Consider the following 19,822-nt stretch of genomic DNA (forward strand, 5'->3'; position numbering starts at 1 on the left):
GCCTCATCAGCAATGAAACAACATACGGAGAGGAGGTGGAACAACTGGTGAACTGGTGTCACAACAACAACTTGTCTATTAATGTAGACAAAACAAAGAAGATCGTTGTTTGGCTTCAGGCTAAGGTCGGGTGTCTACCCTCCCTGCTCATCAGTCGCTCAGCAGTGGAGCAATTCAGCAGTACAAAGTTTCTTGGTGTCCACATCTCTGACGACCTTACCTGGACTACCAACACCAACTCCACTGTGAAGAAGGCCCAACAGCATCTTCACTTCCTAAAAAGTTTGAAGAGAGCCAGCCTCTCACCACCCATACTTACCACCTTTTACAGAGGAACTGTGCAGAGCGTCCTGTCCAACTGCATCACAGTGTGGTTTGGAAACCTCAGAACGCAAGACCCTACAGGGCATAGTGACGACAGCTAAGAGGATCATAGGGGTCTTCCTCCCCTCTATTCAGGACATCTTTAATACGCGCTGCATACGCAGAGACTCTGCCATTGTGAAGGATCCCTCTCACCCCTCTCACAGACTGGCAAGACCCTGCCATCAGGCAGGAGGTTCTGATGCATCAGAACACGCACTACAAGGTTCTGCAGCTTCTTCCCCCAAGCTGTCAGAGCCCTAAACACCCTGGTGCCACCTATGACCTTGCTTTCTCCTCCTTAATTGTGCACTATGGGTATTAATGGACATTAATGCTCTCACATTCAGCATTAAAAATGCACATTGGACACTCTAGCACATCTGCAGACATCTGCACACTGGACATTGCACAGACTTGTGCATTGTTTACACTTGTACATTCTATACACTGGAAATCGCACACACTTGCACACGGTCACTCTGACTGTGCACTCTAACTTTACTTACTCTGTTCTTACATTACCTACATTCCAGCCTCTTTTTTTTTTTACATCTACCTCATATGTATTGCACCTTAACTCTGCTCTGTCTGATGTTAACTCTTTATTTATGTTTAATGTTACCCTTGCTGTTTCACTCTCTATGCACCTCGGTTCATAGTAACTTAATTTCCTTCTTTTTTTATACTTTTTTTTAAGCTTGAGTTGAGATGAGTTGAAAATTTTCTCGTTAAGAAACATTATTCTGAAATTGTTCCACAAGTTTTTTTTGATTGGTGAATCTCTGTCCATCTTTAATTCTAAGAGAAACTCTGCCCATCAAAGATACCGTATTTTTCGGACTATAAGCCGCTACTTTTTCCCACATTTTGAACCCCGCGGCTTAAACAACGAAGCAGCTAATTTATGGATTTTTCCTGGGTTTTTCCCGGTTTCACAAACTTCAAGCCAAAAGACTGAACCCCATAACATTAGACCAATGACATTTCCGAACGGAAACGAAAAAACACACCTGTGTTCTGAGCTGCACGGCATCGGGAGAAATAACTTTTTTTTAAACGCACGACGATGCCAAAAGATAAACTCCAGAGAGAAATAGTTGTGAAAGGAAGAAGGAAGACAGTGAATAATGACTTTCTTGGTAGGCTACTGTTTAGATACAAGCCGTTGTAGCGTGTTGAGTCTGGGTGAAGGGAGAGCTCGCTAACTCCAGTTACAACAGAAATCATATAAGCACAGACAGGTTTCCAAAACTCGTGCTTTTTTATTTTTCTTGGCAACAGCGTTACGGGTTAGTCAAAGAAACTTAGAAATGAGCATCAGAAAATAATAAGGACATATTCCTTGTCTTGCACACATGCAGTAATACCGGAAAAAATGCAGCGGCAGGCTATTCCCAAAATACCACTATGCTCCTAAAGGAAGCGCATCATATTTCACCCGTTACACCGTGTAACAAGCACTGTCTTTAATTAGGGCCTGTGTAAAGTTCATTAGTGTCAGTGTAGACACCTGCTTATAGACAGGTGCAGCTTATTTATGTTCAAAATAAAAATCGGCTTATATAAGGGTGCGCTTTATAGTCCGGAAATTACGGTACTCTATTCATACCCAATCATCTTACTGAACTGTTGCTAATGAAAACAATGATTGGATCAATTAAACCAAAATAAAACTTTTGATGTGATTTCTATGTTCTGTTGTGAATAAAATATGGGTTTATGAGATTTGCATATAATTGCATTCTGTTCTAATTCACAGTTTACTCAGCTTTAATTTTTTAGAATTAAAGTTCATTTTGTGATGAACTTGAAATCACTGATCTTTGTTGAGATCTAAGCTGAAGATCACCCTCAGAGTGTTTGGACTCAAGTTTTTATTCTCTTTCCATTCTATTTAATGGAAATAGGGGAAACTACAAAAGAAAGAAAGAAATTATCCTAAACAGCCCATATTATAGACTGTAGCTTTATATGTTCTAGGAAGCCCCTCCATTTTTCTTATGCTCCACTCCCTTTCTATTCTATGCATCCTTATGATTTTTGTTTGATTGAGATCTTCAGAAGAGACTTTGATGATTCTCAGAAGACTACAAAAGCGAAAGCCGTCAGTATTACAGGGCACTCTTTATAGATCCTCATAAAAGCTTTGATTATCTCAAACAGAAGACTCATGCAACAGAAAAGGGGAATTACTGGCATGGCTATTTGTCTCTCTAATCTCATTCTTTACTAAAATACACAGGCTTGTGTTCACATAGTATTCGAAAATGTCATTACATGAGATGCCGCAAATTGTCAGAGCTGTTATTCAAATTATTTCTAACTCTCTAACCAAACAAACATTTTTAGCCAGGGACAATGATTGCAGCACAGTGACATCATCTTTCAGTCAGTGCCTGCAAGGATTGTTAGTCACGTGTCATGTTGGGTGAAAAAAATGTGCACCGTGCTGTCATTAAAAAATTGGAATTCGGCTTTATCCGAAGCTTGGGTTTTATGTAGAGCAAGAACATGCTAAAAGACATTTTCTAAATTGTATGAAATTATTTATTCCCCCTCTTCCTTGAAGCTTTAAGAAGTTAGACATGTAATGCTCATTAACAAAAAAAAAAACCAAAGCATCTTCTCTGTGCCCATTTTAACGGGTTTGAGCAGTGTTTTGGTAGACTGTCGAGGAAGGGGCTCGGTTGGAGGGTGACTGTTTTTTTCAGCAACAGCAGGTCTATTCATTCTGTGCTCTTGTTCTGACCAGCTCACATGTGAACTCAAGAGTTTTCTTTCATGTTCTGCAAGAGGGACCAAGTTCCTGCCCTGTAGAATCTAATAAAGGACCTTATTTACGAGAAAGACTGTAAATCAGCTTCATGACATTTATTTTTGCAAAGAAATGAAAAAATTCTATCAGCTATATTGGTACTAAGAACTGAACCATTAAAAGTCATAACAGCAATGTAAAGCCTGTTTTAGAGAGTGAGGAGGCAGTGATGAGAGTTCAACCTGTCACAGAAGGGTGACTTATGAGGAAAAGACAAACACCACAGCATACAATGGACACCACTGGATAAGAACACAGAAACTGGGCAGAATCACAGGGACAGAGAGAGAGAGAGAGAGAGAGAGAGAGAGAGAGAGAGAGAGAGAAACAGAGAGCTGTTCACTCTTGGGGTCCTTGGAGTGGGGTTCAGAGCAGGCAGCATCCAGTCTGGCAAGAAGCGTTGTGTGTTCTCTGAGACGTGCCTGGAGTGGCCAAACCATGCTGAGTGTGGAGGAGAGAAACCCAACGCTACTCCCAAGATGAAGGCGGAGAGGCAGGTTTCCTCCAAAGAGTCTGGGTTTTTTTTACTTTTCCAAAAACTGTGCATCCTCACCTTTTTCCTGGCAGGTAAGTATTGAAATACCTGTTCTGTGATGTGAACAGGGTCAAAACTTCAGCAAAGAAAAGACAAAAAAAAAAAAAAAAAGGCGCAAGAAGTTGGTTTACAACTGGTGTGTGATGCTGCTTGCTTCATTTGAGGTTTTTTTTGTTTCTTTTTATGCTTTTCTTTTCTTTCCTTTTTATTTATTTATTTTGTTACACATTTTAAAATACTCAATTGAACCTCTTAACAGATTAATTCAATCTTTTCGGGATTAAATTAAAGGAGTTCCTAGGCTTTAGCTGAAGAATATCCCATGTCAGGAAATGTGTGGAGTTTGCACTTCACCAAAACACTTTGCTTCGAAACAATGTTCTGTAAATATTTATATAACTTCCTCCAAATTTATATCAGTTGCTGAAGCTTTTTTATGATGATAAATATATTAGTTTGAGTGTTTTGTGAAAGGGTTTGTTTAGATGAGCATGCTGAGACTGTGTAACGATGTGTTTTGATGATACCATGGAGAAAGGCATTAAAGGAGTTAAGAAGGCAGTTTCATGCAGCAGAACATGTCGAAGCCTGGCTCCAAGCACTACTTTTGTGTCATTGTGCTGTGTGTTGATTAGCAAAATCACTGAGCTGCCACTGTCTGCTAGCCACCAATCACATAAGAGCATGGCTTTCACCCAGCTGGCCCTCACTGGATGAGGACAGGCCTACAATCCTGGCCTTTGTTAGCTCGTCTTGGCAAACCGTGAACGCCGAGGCCTGTTACCAAGGTGATGAAGACATGCCATGCTGACTTGCACTGCATAATCCTGCTGTGGCCTAGTAGAGGAAAAGCCTTTAAAATTAATGCTATACTCAGACGTCTTTGCTACAATTTAGCAGTGGTGGGCCGTCAGGGCCAACAAAGCTTTCTTTGCTGCCCTAAACCCTATCAGAAGCGTTCCTACATTTACAACCTAAATTCTAATATTTGTTCAATGAAATTGTATTAATTTATTTCCAACAGTTTATTCTCCTCATTTCGTAGCGTTTCTCTTGGCTGCACTGCTTTCAGTATGTGTATGTGGATGTTAGATATTTTGTCCAATCAGATTACAGGCTCTATGTGCTGCCATGTCAATCTAATCTGCTCAGGGCCTCCAAAGTCAATACTGCTGGCCTTTTTACCATAGTCTCTATTAGAAATTAGTCTGTTTTGATTGACCAATCAGATTTCAAAGTTTTACCTCACAGGGCAGCTAGCTGGCTCAGAATAGCATCAGCATTTTTCCATTCTCTGATTGGTTGATGAGAGGGAAACTGTTACAACCAAGTTCGACTAGCATTACACGTCTGTGGCGCGCTGCACACATTAATACATCTGAGTTATGCTTTTTTGGCTACGGAGGAAGAGAAATTGATTTGGTCTCGGACATACTTAAAAATATATTTTGAAGAAAAGCTAGACATGGTGAGGAGAGTTCAGCCAATCCTGAAGCTAGCTAGCTTGTCTCAGCCTGGGAAAGGGTTTGTTCACCACTTCCAGACCAGTGAATATGAGCAGTACCACTGACTTACAGCCTCTGAGGAGCGGTGCAAATTATGAGTCTGCATCTCTGGTGAGTAGGTTGGATTTTATTTACATTTTTGTTTTTGTCATGTTATTAGACATTGATTCTGAACTGCTCCAGATGATGTAGGTGGAACAGTTGCGGTTATAGTGTAGAGGTTTAAAGCTTGCTCCATATGCAAAATGCCTTTCTCTCTGTAATGCCACGCGTTGTTATATTGCATTTTTGTATAGTATTGATGTTTTTTATAATTTTGACATGATAGTGGTTGTATTAAGAGGTGGATTAAGTCGGGTAAGACTTCCTCACTGAAGGCCCAAATTTCATTTTAAATGAAATAAACTAATATTGCATACATTATGAGTCCAGTATGTTTTTTAACCACATTTTTCAGGGTTTGGCTGAATTCAGCCTTAGACTACATTACCCATCAGCATTTGCATGTCACATGACTTTGTCAAACATCACTGATCACTCACACCTGTTCCTTGTTACCCCTTGATAGCACCCCTGTTCAAGTTGGAGTTTTGTGTGTCATTATCAAGCGTTTGATGATTTTATGTTTGTGTTATTATACGTGTCTCAGTCTTGGTTAAGCCTTTGTGTTTTCATGCTTTGTATCCATGGTTTATGTTTATTGTGTTATTCAGTTCGCACTTGGTAAAATAATCTGCACTTGCCTCAGCTTCAATTATGTGGCACAGTCCTGGGAAAAACATGAGACAAGCCCAACATGACATAATATTAATCTTTTCAATGGTTTGGAAATATAGTATATCGAAACCTGTATAAGATATATGTATGCTGATTTTGCATAACATTTTAATTATATTAGATTTTGTTGTTCACTGCAGCAAAATTTAATGAGCAAATGGTGACACAGGAAGCCTCAGAAGTGCAATGGTTTCATCTTTAAACCACTGGTTTGATATTAAGACCACTAAAAGCTTAATATTTGCCATTTTGTGCTCAGCTTTCTTCTAAGGAGAGTACACTCTTATAAACAAGTATTTTTTTCATTAATTCAAAGTTGAATCTAAGGAATTTATTGATTACCTCTATGTTTGGGTTCCTGTGGGTAATTCCAATTGATTATTTTGTGCCTCACTTATTCCTACAATACAGTGTGTTTGCAATACATTCCTGCATGACCATACCTCATCCTAAAGGGCAGTGTTATTTCACATTAATAAATAATATAGTGTTGTTAGAGTTTTATACTGCCCCCTAGCTGCTTGAGGGTAATAAAGCTTCTCTATCACCACACATGACATTAAGACGTGGATTTTGGCATACCTAGTTTATAACTACTTTACTATTTGTATCTTTGTGGCAATCTTTTGTTTTAGTGAACCTTTACTGAATTAAACCTATTAATTATTTTATATACCTCTGTTTTATTTTGAGATGAATGCTATTAGACAGAAGTGCAAGCAGACTGGGCTTGATGATGGCGAGTAGCTTTTTAACATGTTTACTCTTTTTCATCCTTCTATCCAAAAACACTAGAGCAACTATTACAGATTTTCTTCTTTAACATGGCCTACAGTTCATTCCTTTAGAGTTTTCTGTTGTCTTTTTTGTTATAATTTTTTTATTATCATCCAACACTGTTATGTTATTGTGCTATATGGAGAGTTTTCCCCTTGTCTTGTTTAAAGCCTACAAAATCAACAGACCTCCCTATCACATGTGGGGTTTTATTATGGTTATAAGCATTGCTGAGTGGAGTTTGACTGTGTATGCAAAAGATTAAATGTCAGAAAGAGAAACAGCCATTCCAGCAGAAATACTTGAACTGTAATCAATGGTGTACGAAGTACACAAACAATGTACTTGAGTTAAAGTAGAACTAGAACTAGAAATATAACTCCAGCAAGTAAAAGTACAAAACTCTTTGCCCTTAAATGTACTTATGTATCCAAAGTGCTATGATTTATTATGGCTATAATGTTCCTATTATTATTTTTGTCACTTTGTTTAATCAATTCAGTTTATGTGAAAAGACTCTTAACACTCTTACTCTTAGCACACCAATCAATTAATAGAAGTATATTAATTAATCAAACACTGATCAATATCTATTTATGATCATGAGCCCAAAGCCTTTTATTCCAATACTTAAGAAAATATGCAAATAAGGCCACGGGTGTTGTGAGAAGTTATAGTTCATTTCTTCCATCATTTATTTTTTCAAAATGTTCAGCTTGCTGTTTAACTGATGCTGAACTTTATGTTCATGCTAAATAAATACCACCAAGTGGCATTACTGTGTGCTTGAACTGTTATGATTTTATCCACTCAAATATAAAGGAACGACTGATTTAGCAAAATGCGGTTAAGTAAAATTAAGAAATTTGACTTTGAAATGTAGTAAAGTTAAAGTAAAAGTCTCCCCAAATAGAAATAATGAACAGATACGTGAAAAGCGACAAAAATACAATAAGGAATTACATTTACTGACTGCAATACACAGGCAATGTTAATTTCCATCTGTAAAAAAACTGTAAAAACACTAAACATTGCAGTGTTGTTCATAAATCAGCAAAATTAAATGCAAAATGTCTAAAATGAAAATAATTCCTTGATGCATTGCATTTAATTCACATGATTGATGCATTGGTGCATTTTAATTTTTCTCATTCTTAATTATGCATCTTAAAAGTATTTAAAATGAGTATGACAGGACATTTTTGAATTGGTGTATTAATAATTGTCTAATAAGCCTTAACAATCCTCAGTACAGTTTTCAGATCATATCTTATATTCAGATCATATCTCTATACTGTCAGTATATTTGCATGATTAAGGCGCTATTGGTAAAGTCAATATACAATTTCTGCCTGTAGTTGCTGCTTGACGCTTATGTAGCTGTTTATCATCTGGAGATTATAGAGAATAGAAGTTTATAATTATACACAGCTTATGAATATCGTAATGTCACCTATATGTCTTGTTTTGTGTTTGCATTAAGTTGTCAGTGGAGTGAATATCACCTGCCCATCCTCTATCATAAGAGGCACCCTAGGCAGCTCGGCCCTGCTTTCTGTCAGCTATACCAGCTCCAGCTCAGACAGGCCCGTCATCAAGTGGCAGCTGAAGAGGGACAAACCCGTTACTGTGGTGCAGTCTATTGGCACTGACATTATTGGGAACTTGCGGAGTGAGTACCGAGGCCGCATCATGCTTTTCGAAAACGGCTCACTGCTGCTCAACTACCTGCAGCTGTCAGATGAGGGCACCTACGAAGTGGAGATCTCAATCACTGATGACACCTTTACCGGGGAGAAACACATGAACCTCACTGTAGATGGTAGGCAGGAAACTCAAATAAGCTCCTCCACATTATTCCTGTTTACAAACTTTAAGATAAGGCTCAACCATGTTAAATGCAACATTGTGCAACAGAGCAACTGCACAGCGTGAATATTTTTTGTGTCTTTCCCTGTCAGTTCCTGTGTCCAGGCCATTGGTGCACTTGGTGGCTTCCTCTGTGCTGGAGCTTACTGATCACTTCACACTGAACTGCACTCATGAAAGGGGCACAAAGCCTATTTATGGCTGGCTGAAGGGTGGGAAGCCTCTGATCAATGACTCACGTCTGCTTCTGTCACAAGACCAGAAAATTCTGACTATCTCCAGGGTGCTGATGTCAGACGATGATGTCTACATCTGCACTGTGGAGAACCCCATCAGCAGCATGAAGAGCATGCCTGTCAGACTCACAGTCTACCGTAGGTGCAAAGATTGCTTCTTACTTCATAGTAGAGATATTTACAGGAAAAATGAATAGTTCTTACAAATTTCCGTGCATCAAACAAATGTAAGCTTACTGTTGATCCAAAACTCATCTTCGATAGATGGCTAATTGGAGCTTTTGAACTATTTCATGTTTACTCTAAAGATTCTGAGATGTTTTATAACGCTGTATTTCTGAATTACATTTGTTGTTTCTGATATGTGAATACGAATTGAAATCTTTATGGAAGGGTCATTCAGACTATGAAGGCAAGAATTAGAACTTGAAAATTAATATGGATACATTTATATAATTTAGCTAATCATGAGCATCTGTGAGATCATGTATGTAGAACAGGGTAGACAGTGCCTTCCTCTGAATGTTTCATGCTGCCTTTCTGCTCTTTTGCAGAAGTTTGAAAAGATTCACTTTGCAGGGATTTATTTGTCTTAGACAACGTAGCATGTGTTAGCCTTAACACTCCGTGTTTGGTGGTTGTTTTTATGATAAGGTAGTAATGGCTAGTGAATAGGATTAGACCAAGACCAAGGATGGAAATAGGGAGAAAATATTTTAATACATGTTCACATGAAAAGTAGACATATCATCAAAAGCATGCCAGGGCTGAGGCGATCAAAAAACTACAAGTAATTAAATAAAAATCATAATGGCAATTGTCCAGAGAGTGACATAATAGTTCAGGTGATGGAGTAGAGATTTTTGGGAGATGGAGTTTGGAATGGGAGATTGGGTTGACATGATATTTATTTGATAAATTCAGTGAAATGTGTAAAATGATATCGTTTTACACTATTGTGAAGCAGAGCATCCTGTTGGTGTTGGTTGGTGAAGGTTTTTGTCCCAAAGAAGCTTGGCTTACCAACTATTGTTCTACTTTTACCACTCCATCTTCCTCCTCCTCATAAACTACTACATGTTTAAGACATAGCAATAACCCAGTGGGGTACTTGCATTCTTGCTCTACCCACTGCCCTTTAAAAAACCCCAAGCACCACTATTCATTCAAGCTCTAACAAAACCTGTAAACAAAGCCAAGTTTGAGCTCAGTGTGAGCTTTTAGCCTTATCTACGCTCTCGTTTCTTTGGAGCACAATTTAAAGAGTTCACACTTTGAGAGGTAAAATCACTTTACAGTAGTGCTGCATGCATGTATTAGGAAAGAGACAGATGAAAAGTGGCACATGTTTTTCAGCACAAGTTAAAAGCACCATGACAACACTGGCCTTCCTGTTAATTTCTTTTTTTTTTCTGCAGGACGAAGTTCTCTCTATATCATCCTTTCCACTGGTGGCATTTTTTTGCTCATAACCCTGGTGACGGTGTGTGCCTGCTGGAAGCCATCCAAAAAGTAATCTTACCTTAAATATTACTTTTTCTGTGTCACATAAAACAATACTGTTGTTATAATAAGGCTGCTGTGATTAATGTGTAGACATGAATAACCACAGTAGACACCTTTTTGTAGGTTAAATAGGGTTAATAAAGATTAACATTATGTAGGATGTTTGTGGAACAATGAATGCAAACCCAAATGTATTTCTACCCTTTCTAATTTGAAATGTAAAACATTACATAGAATATAGTAAAATAAAATATATATACAAATGATATTCGTAAAAGGATCATCCATTAGGGGTCGCCACAGTGGATCATCCGTCTCCATACTGCTCTGTCCTCACATCTGCCTCTTTCAAACCAACTACCTGCATGTTTTCCTCACCACAACCATAAACCTCCTCCTTGGCCTTCCTCTTTTCCTCCTTCCTGGTGGCTCCATCCTCCGCATTCTCTTACCAATATACCCCATGTCCCTCCTCTGCACATGTCCAAACCATTTCAATCGTGTCTCTCTCACTTTGTCCCTCTAATAAACAAATTTCTAATCCTGTCTATCTTTGTCACTCCCAATGAAAATCTCATCATCTTCAGCTCTGCTACCTCAAGCTCCACCTCCTGTCTCCTGCCACTGTCTCTAAACTATACAACATCGCAGGTCACACCACAGTCCTATAAATTTTCCCTTTCACTCTTGCAGATACTCTTCTATCACAAATCACTCCTGCTATCACTCTTCCCCACCCACTCCACCCTGCCTACACTCTTTTCTTCACTTCTCTAACACACTCTTCATTTCTTTGCACTGTTGACCCCAGGTACCTCAACTCCTCCACCTTCTCCACCTCCTCTCCCTGCAACCACACCACTCCACTGCCCTCCCTCTAATTCATACACATGTACTCTGTCTTACTCCTACTGACTTTCATTCCCCTCCTCTCCAGCACATACCTCCACCTCTCCAGGTTTTTCTCAACCTGCTACCTACTTTTATCACAAATCACAATATCATCCGCAAACATCATAGTCAACGGAGACTCCTGTCTGACCTCGTCCGTCAACCTGTCCATCACCACTGCAAACAAGAAAGGGCTCAAAGTCAATCTTGATGCAGTCCAACCTCCACCTTGAACCAGTCTGTTGTTCCTACTGCACACTTCACTGCTGTCACACTGTCCTCATACAATACCACGACTTCTCTCTCGGCAGAGTCTTCAACTCCTTCTGACCTTCTCTATACTTCTCTATCAACATGTCAAAGCAAATATTTGCATCTGTAGTGCTCATACTGTTGCTCACAGATGGTCACCTTTTCTCTCAGCCTGGCTTCCACTTCTCTTTCCCATAACTTCATGGTGTGACTGATCAACTTTATTCCCCTGTAATTACTGCAGGTCTGCACTTCTCCCTGATTCTTAAAGATAGGTAACAGCACACTGCTGCTCCATTCTTCATGCATCCTCTCGCCTTCCAATATCTTGTTGAACAATCTGGTTAAAAACTCCATTGCCATCTCTCCTAAACATCTCCATGCTTCTTCTGGTATGTCATCTGGTCTAACTGACTTTCCACTCTTCATCCTCTTAATAGCTGCTCTCACTTCCTGCTTACTAATCCTGTCCACTTCCTGCTTCACATCTCCACATCATCCAACCTTCTCTCTTTCTCGTTTTCCTCATTCATCAGCTGCTCAAAATACTCCCTCCATTTTCTCTACACATTCTCCTCACTATTCAACACACTTTCATCTGCATCACTTATTGCTCTAAATTGTAGCACATCCTACAAATCATTTTCTTCTTCCTTGGTGTCCAACTTCTCATTCAGATTCTAATATGTCTTTTCCTTGGTTTTCGCCACATCCCTCTTCACCTGCTGCCGCATCTCCTTGTACTCCTGCCTACTTTTCTCATCACTCTATCGATCCCAATTCTGTTTTGCCAACCTCTTTCTCCTTATGCTCTCCTGAACTTCCTCATTCCACCACCATGTCTCTTTGTCTTTCTTTCTACAACCCCTGGCAAAAAGTATGGAATCACCCCTCTCAGAAGATGTTCATTCAAATGTTTAATTGTGTAGAAAAAAAAAAAACAAGCACATATATGCCACAAAACAATTTTCACTCAACAATCCAAACTTCTGGCTGTATAAAACACTTAAAAAAAAAAAACAAAGAAAGATAACTATAGTCAATTACAACTGTTTTTACGGATTAAACAGAGGAAAAAATATGGAATCACACAAATCTGGGGAAAATTATATGGAATCACCAAATAAAAACACTACTAGTACTTTGTTGCACCACCTCTGGCTATTAGAACAGCTTAGATTCTCTGAGGCATGGATTTAACTAATGACAAACAGTATACTTCATCAAACTGTCTCCAGCTTTGTCTTATTGCAGTTGCCAGATCAGACTTGCAGGTTGGAGCCTTTTTGCGGACCATTTTCTTTAATTTCCACCATAGATTTTCAATTGGATTGAGGTCCAGGCTATTTGCTGGCCATGCCATTAACTTTATATGTCTTTCCTGTAGGAATGTTTTCACAGATTTTGCCCTATGGCACGATGCATTATCATCCTGAAAAATGATGCTACCATCACCAAACATCCTTTCAATTGATGGAATAAGAAAAGTGTCCAAAATCTCAACATAAACTTGTGTATTTATAGAAGATGTAATGACTGTCATCTCTCCCATACCTTTACCTGACATACAACCCCATATCATTAATGATTGTGGAAATTTGCATGTTTTCTTCAGGCAGTTGTCTTTATAAATTTCATTGGAACGGCACCAAACAAAAGTTCCAGCATCATCACCCTGCCCAATGCAGATTCGTGATTCATCACTGAATATAACTTTCATCCAGTCATCCACAGTCCAAGATTGTCTTTCTTTAGCCCACTGAAACCTTGTTTTTTTCTGTTTAGATGTTAATGATGGTTTTCGTTTGGCTTTTCTGTATGTAAATCCCATTTCTTTTAGGCGATTTCTTACAGTCCGGTCACAGACATTGACTTTGTTTTGTTGTGCATTTTCTGTTTTCAAGGCATATTGCTTTAAGTTTTCTGTCTTGGCGCTTTGATGTCTTTCTTGGTCTACCAGTACGCTTCCCTTTTACAACCTTTCCATTTGATTTGTACTTGGTCCAGATTTTAGACACAGCTGACTGGGAACAACCAACATCTTTTGCAACATGCCGTGAAGATTTACCTTCTTCGAGAAGTTTGATAATCCACTCCTTTGTTTCAACTGACCTCTCTTGTGTTGGAGCCATGAGTTATGTCAATCATCTTGGTTCAACACATCACTAATTGTGGAAGCACTCTTTTTTAACTGCAGACTAATTAGCAGTTGTAATCAGATACAGGTGTTTGTTTTAGAAATGCAAAGTGCATGGTGATTCCATATATTTTTCCTCAGATTTGTGTGATTCCATATTTTTTTCCTCTGTTTGATCTGTAAAAACAGTTGTAATTGACTATAGTTATCTTTCTTTGTTTTTTTTAAGTGTTTTATACAGCCAGAAGTTTGGATTGTTGAGTGAAAATTGTTTTGTGGCATAAATGTGCTTGTTTTTTTTTCTACACAATTAAACATTTGAATGAACATCTTCTGAGAGGGGTGATTCCATACTTTTTGCCAGGGGTTGTATTTCCAGATGTCACACCAAGTAATTTTCTAGCTGTCTCCCTTATCACTTCTGCAGTAGTTTCCCAATCATCCAGCACCTCTTCACCACCACCGAGCCCCTGTCTGACCGATCGAATTGTGAATTTGAACTTAATAGCATATCATTTGGGTTTGCCTACTGTTCTGCCAATATTATTTTTTACTACTGGAAGTCATACTATTAATAGGCAGAACCAGTTAACAATAACTTGACAATTTCAAGATTTTTTTTCAAAGAACATGTATGATGGTTAAGGTCAGTTAAGGTCCTATTATTTTATAATACAGATCAAATTGACCACAAACTTTTTTATAATTAAAAAATGAAAAAATAAAAAACATTAATAACCTTAACCTTCATATTATACCTATATGTTCCAGGTAGCTTTATGTAGACAACACTACCTATAACAATTAAATCGAATAAGATATTAATTTATATGATTATTTCAATCATTATTACAACTAATAATGAAATTATTAGTTATTAATATATTACATATGTCTCACTATGTCACAGTAAAGGTTGTTATAAATAATGACACATATATAAATGTATAAACAATTTACAAGTGTTTAATTTGAGCTTTATTATATATTTTTTATAAATAACGTAACTGTAATTAACCTGTTATATATGTGAGCACTGAAATGAAGTGTTAGCATAATATTTGTCGACCTTATAGTAATGTGTTGTCAAGTAAAACCTGCTGAAATGCTGAAAGGTTACTGGTTTTAATTCAACCCTGCTGTGATCTATTTGCTTACTGTACTTGCTATTAACAATCTGTTAATCTGATTTTGTAGAAAAAGGCAACAGCCTCTCATGCAGAACAGGCTAATTGCAGAGCAGAGCAATGGCAATCATGAAGGTAACATCTAAAGACTTAATTGTTTGGAAATAATTATTTTTTATAAACAAATGAATTCTAAATATCATGCATGCTGTAAGATATATTACTTCAGGAACAATGCATTTATGTGTATATATTTATTCATTAATTAGATAAGCAACACTTGATAATAATTACAATAATAGTGTTTACAGGGTTACGCGTTTCCTACATACACTAGTTGGACAAATGTTTGTGGACATCTGTCTGTAAGATTCGTTTGTGTTTTTTGATCTTCCCATTCCACATTCAGGTCTCATTTGCAGTTATAATAATTTCCACTCTTATGGGAAGATGTTCCACTAGATTTTGGAGTGTGTATCTGGAGATTTGTTTTTGTTGAGCCACAAAGGCGCTAGTAAAGTTGCTAACTACTGTTTTTTACATTCCTGTTGCTTATTGAAAAAGCCCATAATTTGCGTCAGAGTCTTTCATACTGTTGGTAAATTTAGAAGTTTATAATTTTTTTATTTAAACTTTACAAATCTGAATTGCAAAGCAGCCTGGTTGTGTCATTGTTCCTTAACTCATGTTTACCCTACTTTTGAAACTATATACAATACATATCCATACTTGCAGTTGCAGTTGATATTGTTCCAGGAAGAGGCTACCATAATCGTAAAGGCCCAGGTGGTTTATATGTCTTGAAGGAAACAGTAAGTACAAATTAAAAAATAAGATTAGCTTCATCATTCTCTTGTGGGTTCATTGTATTCAAATCTTTTCTTCTAAAACTGTAGGATTTTGCTGAAGAACAAGATGAAGAGCCGTGTAGCTATATCCATCCTTTGGATCCACACAGTCCACCTTGCTATCCCAGCACTTTCTCCTCTCCAGATGCATATATATACTCAGGAAGAAGATACCCTCGCACCCCTGTTCCCTCTCCTCCTGCAACCCCGACCACCACCATGGCCCCGGTGTCATCACCACATATGCGAAGTTTAACACGAAAGCCTCACCCTTCGGCTGCCAGCCCCACCCCGTCACACACGGAGGAACAGTCAACTGTACATGAAACTAGCCTTCACAGCCGCATTTAACTGAGTCAAAGCACACAATTAGAGACAGAAAGAAAGGGTTTTGGGATGTTAATGTGTAGAACGTGCATGTTAGTGGTCTGGGAAAACCGTTCACACTTTGAAATTTAATATATTTAATATCTGAAAACTATAGACGTTTCTGAACTGAAATGCAGTTCTTTTTTTTTTCATGTATGACCACCAAAAGATTTAACATTGTAAATCTGGCTAGCCTTAAAAGAGAAAACTGAGAAAATCATATTTTAATTATTCCATTCAGACTCAAATGCAGACATTCTGACAGTCAGTATAAATATAATGTCATCCCTTTAAAATCTTCAAAACAGCTGCTTTTGCATAGAGGGGAATGGAAAGTATAGCATCTTTAATAAAAGAGAAAAAAAAAAGAAAGAAAGCTACTGTTCAAAAATCTCTTGGACACTTCTAATCTGGATGAATACAATTTGGCCAGCTATCTTACTCAAATTGTGCTGTTTGAGCGTTCTGGTTCAGATTTAGTTTTAAATTTGCTGCTCCGTTCGTCTCCACTCTGATATTCAGGATTTGTGATCATTCATCCACAAGAGTATTAGTAAGATCAGGTACACGTCATATGAACAGGCCTGGGGTGTTTAGTCGGGTTGTATTCATTTTGTTTTATTGACTCCACATACCATGAATGCATAGAGTTCGATTTGTGCACAAGGTCATTGTCATGCTGGAACAGGTTTTGATTTCCTATGTAAAGTGAAGGAAAATTTGAATGCTACAACATACAGTCGTTTTGTGCAACTGTGTGCTTTTAACTTTGTGGCAACCCCACGCAAGGATAGAATGGTCAGGTGCCCACATACTGTTGGCAATAAGTGTATGAGCAGATGATTTTTATAAAGTGAATACCACACCAAGTAAAGGTAGCTGTGCACAAAGTCTAAAAAGGTGTTTGAAATGTATTTTACCTTAATAAGGATATCATACTTAAATAGTATGACTAGGCAGAATAACTGTTTATTACAGCTGTGTTTGTAAAAATTAGCTATTTACCCAATGTGATGAAAGAAGCTAACGCCACAAACTCAGTCACATGTTTCTTCAGGCTGCCACACATACTGTTTATTGTTGGTTTAAAAATGTAATTAAGTTAAATGTCTCACTGAAGTTAAACATATCACATTACATTTGGTGAGTAAAATAAAAAATAATGGAAGTACCACATAAAACTGGGAAAGTTACGAAGTGGCTTTATGTCACTTTAAAATCTACATACCTGAGCTTCTTGTTCATTTATTGCTATGAAGCACATTCACTTTTCATTTCTTAAAGCAATATCAGGCACCTAACATAGCAATAAACAGTGAATAGTAAAATGGACAGTCTTTAAATAAAACATGAAATGTTTATGATGTTTTTGTCTGCTCTAAGTGTCTGCTCGAAAACTTCATTTGGACAAAGCTCATATTTTTTTTCGCACTTTGAAAACAACCTCTATCTAAAACACAGCCTTATATAATGACTGCAAACTTTTGGTAAAGGAAAGTAATATTGTCTTGTGAGTCATCCTATATCTGGATGGGTTTCAGTTTTTACAGTACCTGCCCTCAGCAATTCCACATGACAGTATGTTCTTCAAGTGTGGTGTATTTTTGCACTAGAAATTGCTCAGAAAGTGTTTGCATTGCTGCCCTGAAAAACAACCGACAGCCCAATTCTCATTTCCATGTTGTTTGAGATAGAAAATCCAGCATTGGGCTTTAGTAAAAAGTTCAATTGTTAAAAAGAAAAACAAACAAACAACAACAACAAAAAAATAATAATAATAATAATAATAATAATTAAAGCCTAAGTATAGTTGTGCAAATGTGTTCATAGGACATGCAAAAAACAATCCTGTCAGAAAACACATATCCAGCTTGATAGATGAGGCCTTGGCCTATTTGATTAAAATTATGTGTATAAACTGACTTATAATTACTTATTATTTGATTATAGTTTTTTATATTTATTATAACATATTATATAATGTATTATCATTATCATTTATTTATTTATTTTTAAAGTAGTAGTAAAATGTGATGTTTTATTATTATTATTATTATTATTATTATTATTATTATTATTATATGTTGTAGTAGTAACAAAAGAAGAAGGATTACTAATAGTAATTAATATAGGAAGTATTTGTAGTAGTAGAAAAGAAGAAGAAGAAGAAGAAGAAGAAGAAGGATTGATAGTAATAGTAGTAGAAGAACTAAAAGTAGTTGTTGAAGTAATACTACTGTTTTTCTCAGTTGCTTTGGAGTGTTTGTCAGAACAGAAATGAAATTCTTAAAACTACTTGTTTAACCTCCACATCATTTAGTCATTCGTGCTCATCATAAGAACATTTTTGTTGTTTTGGTCAAATTGCGAACGCTTTTGTACATTCATTTAATCGATTGTCTACCATTGTCTGCTGTTTCCTACATTATCAGTTGTTTATGTCGTGTTGATCAAAATTCATTATACTGGTTTCACCTAAATAGTACATGACTAAACATTTTGATGATTTTGTTTGTGAACAATGACAAAGGGACTTTTTATTCTGATGGCGATGAGATGTTCATTGACACGAATACTTACTTTTGAGAGATGAACTAAGGATTTTGAGAAAAGTGCACTTACTGGTTTGCAAATTTTAAGGATGATTGGAGAAATGTTTCGAAGCAACTAAGAAAAACTGTAATAGCAGAAGCAGTAGTATTAGAAGAAGTATTATTAAAAGTAAAAGTATTAGTAGTACTAACAGTAGTAGTAGAAGTATAAGAAGAAGAATTTGCAGTAATTGTAGTAGTAGAGAAACAGAAGTGTTAGTAGTAGCAGCAGGGATGGATGGATGGATGGATGGATGGATGGATGGATGGATGGATGGATGGATAGATAGATAGATAGATAGATAGATAGATAGATAGATAGATAGATAGATAGATAGATAGATAGATAGATAGATAGATAGATAGATAGAACCGGAGTGTTAAGGTGAATAATATACAGGGTGAAGTATCGTTCGGAACAGTAACTAATGTCAGCACCGACTTTTCCCCCGAGTGGAATTAAAGGGCAAGGGAAAGGAACGATTTTCTCAGTCTGTCAGTGGAGCAGGACACTGACAGCAGCCTGTCACTGTAGCTGCTCCTCTGCCTGGAGATGATGCTGTGTGGTGGATGCAATGGATTGTCCATGATTGACAGGAGCCATGATTTTGAACCCACAACAAAGCCCGCCATCCACACCAGCTTGTCCATCTGTGAGACATCTCTCTTCTTAATTCTGCCTCCCCAGCACACCGCTGCATAGAAGAGGTCACTAGCCTCAACAGTCTGATAGAACATCTGCAGTAGCGTTTTGCAACTTTTTAAGGATGCCAGCCTTCTGAGGAAGTACAACCGGCTCTGTCTTCTTCTGCACAGAGTGTGTGTGTTAGCAGTCCAGTCCAGTTTATCATCCAGCTGCACTCCCAGGTATTTTGTAGGTCTTTACAAACTTCACACAGTCACCGTTAATAGTCACAGGCCCTGGTTGAGGCCTGGGCCTCCTGAAGTCCACCTGAAGATCCTCCTGGATCAGTTTCCCATTCTCCTTCTCCTGTCCACTCCTGATACAGCCTACGATAGCAGTGTCATCTGTGAACATTTGCACATGGCAGGAAGTTATATTAAGTTAGTAATGTAGTACGTCCGACATGTACATGGTGAACAACACATACTGAAGTCTGCCTGTCAGGTAGTCGGTGATCCACGTCACCAGGTGTGAGCCCACTCCCATCTCTGTTAGTTTATCTCTGAGGAGAAGTGGCTGGATGGTGTTAAAAGGAA

At 37.7% G+C, this 19,822-nt stretch overlaps 1 protein-coding gene across 1 annotated transcript; it reads left to right on the top strand.

Annotated features, from left to right (window-relative positions):
* Window positions 1–3,508: 3,508 nt before the first annotated feature.
* On the top strand, window positions 3,509–17,374 carry hepacama (hepatic and glial cell adhesion molecule a). The gene is made up of 7 exons (XM_046863705.1): window positions 3,509–3,748; window positions 8,259–8,597; window positions 8,737–9,018; window positions 10,299–10,392; window positions 14,864–14,928; window positions 15,529–15,605; window positions 15,690–17,374. Exons 1-7 carry the CDS (start codon window positions 3,661–3,663, stop codon window positions 15,990–15,992), a joined length of 1,248 nt encoding a protein of 415 aa, XP_046719661.1. The 5' UTR covers window positions 3,509–3,660; the 3' UTR covers window positions 15,993–17,374.
* The last annotated feature ends 2,448 nt before the right edge of the window (window positions 17,375–19,822 follow it).

The sequence above is a fragment of the Silurus meridionalis genome, chromosome 12 (genome assembly GCF_014805685.1).
Source record: "Silurus meridionalis isolate SWU-2019-XX chromosome 12, ASM1480568v1, whole genome shotgun sequence".
Lineage (NCBI taxonomy): Eukaryota > Metazoa > Chordata > Actinopteri > Siluriformes > Siluridae > Silurus > Silurus meridionalis.

Excerpts from the sequence above, each read along its gene's own strand:
- hepacama (XM_046863705.1), top strand. The coding sequence starts at position 3,661 with ATGAAGGCGGAGAGGCAGGTTTCCTCCAAAGAGTCTGGGTTTTTTTTA. Across the intron at positions 9,019-10,298 it reads TGTCAGACTCACAGTCTACC|GACGAAGTTCTCTCTATATC; the intron begins GTAGGTGCAAAG and ends TTTTTTCTGCAG. Across the intron at positions 10,393-14,863 it reads TGCTGGAAGCCATCCAAAAA|AAAAAGGCAACAGCCTCTCA; the intron begins GTAATCTTACCT and ends CTGATTTTGTAG.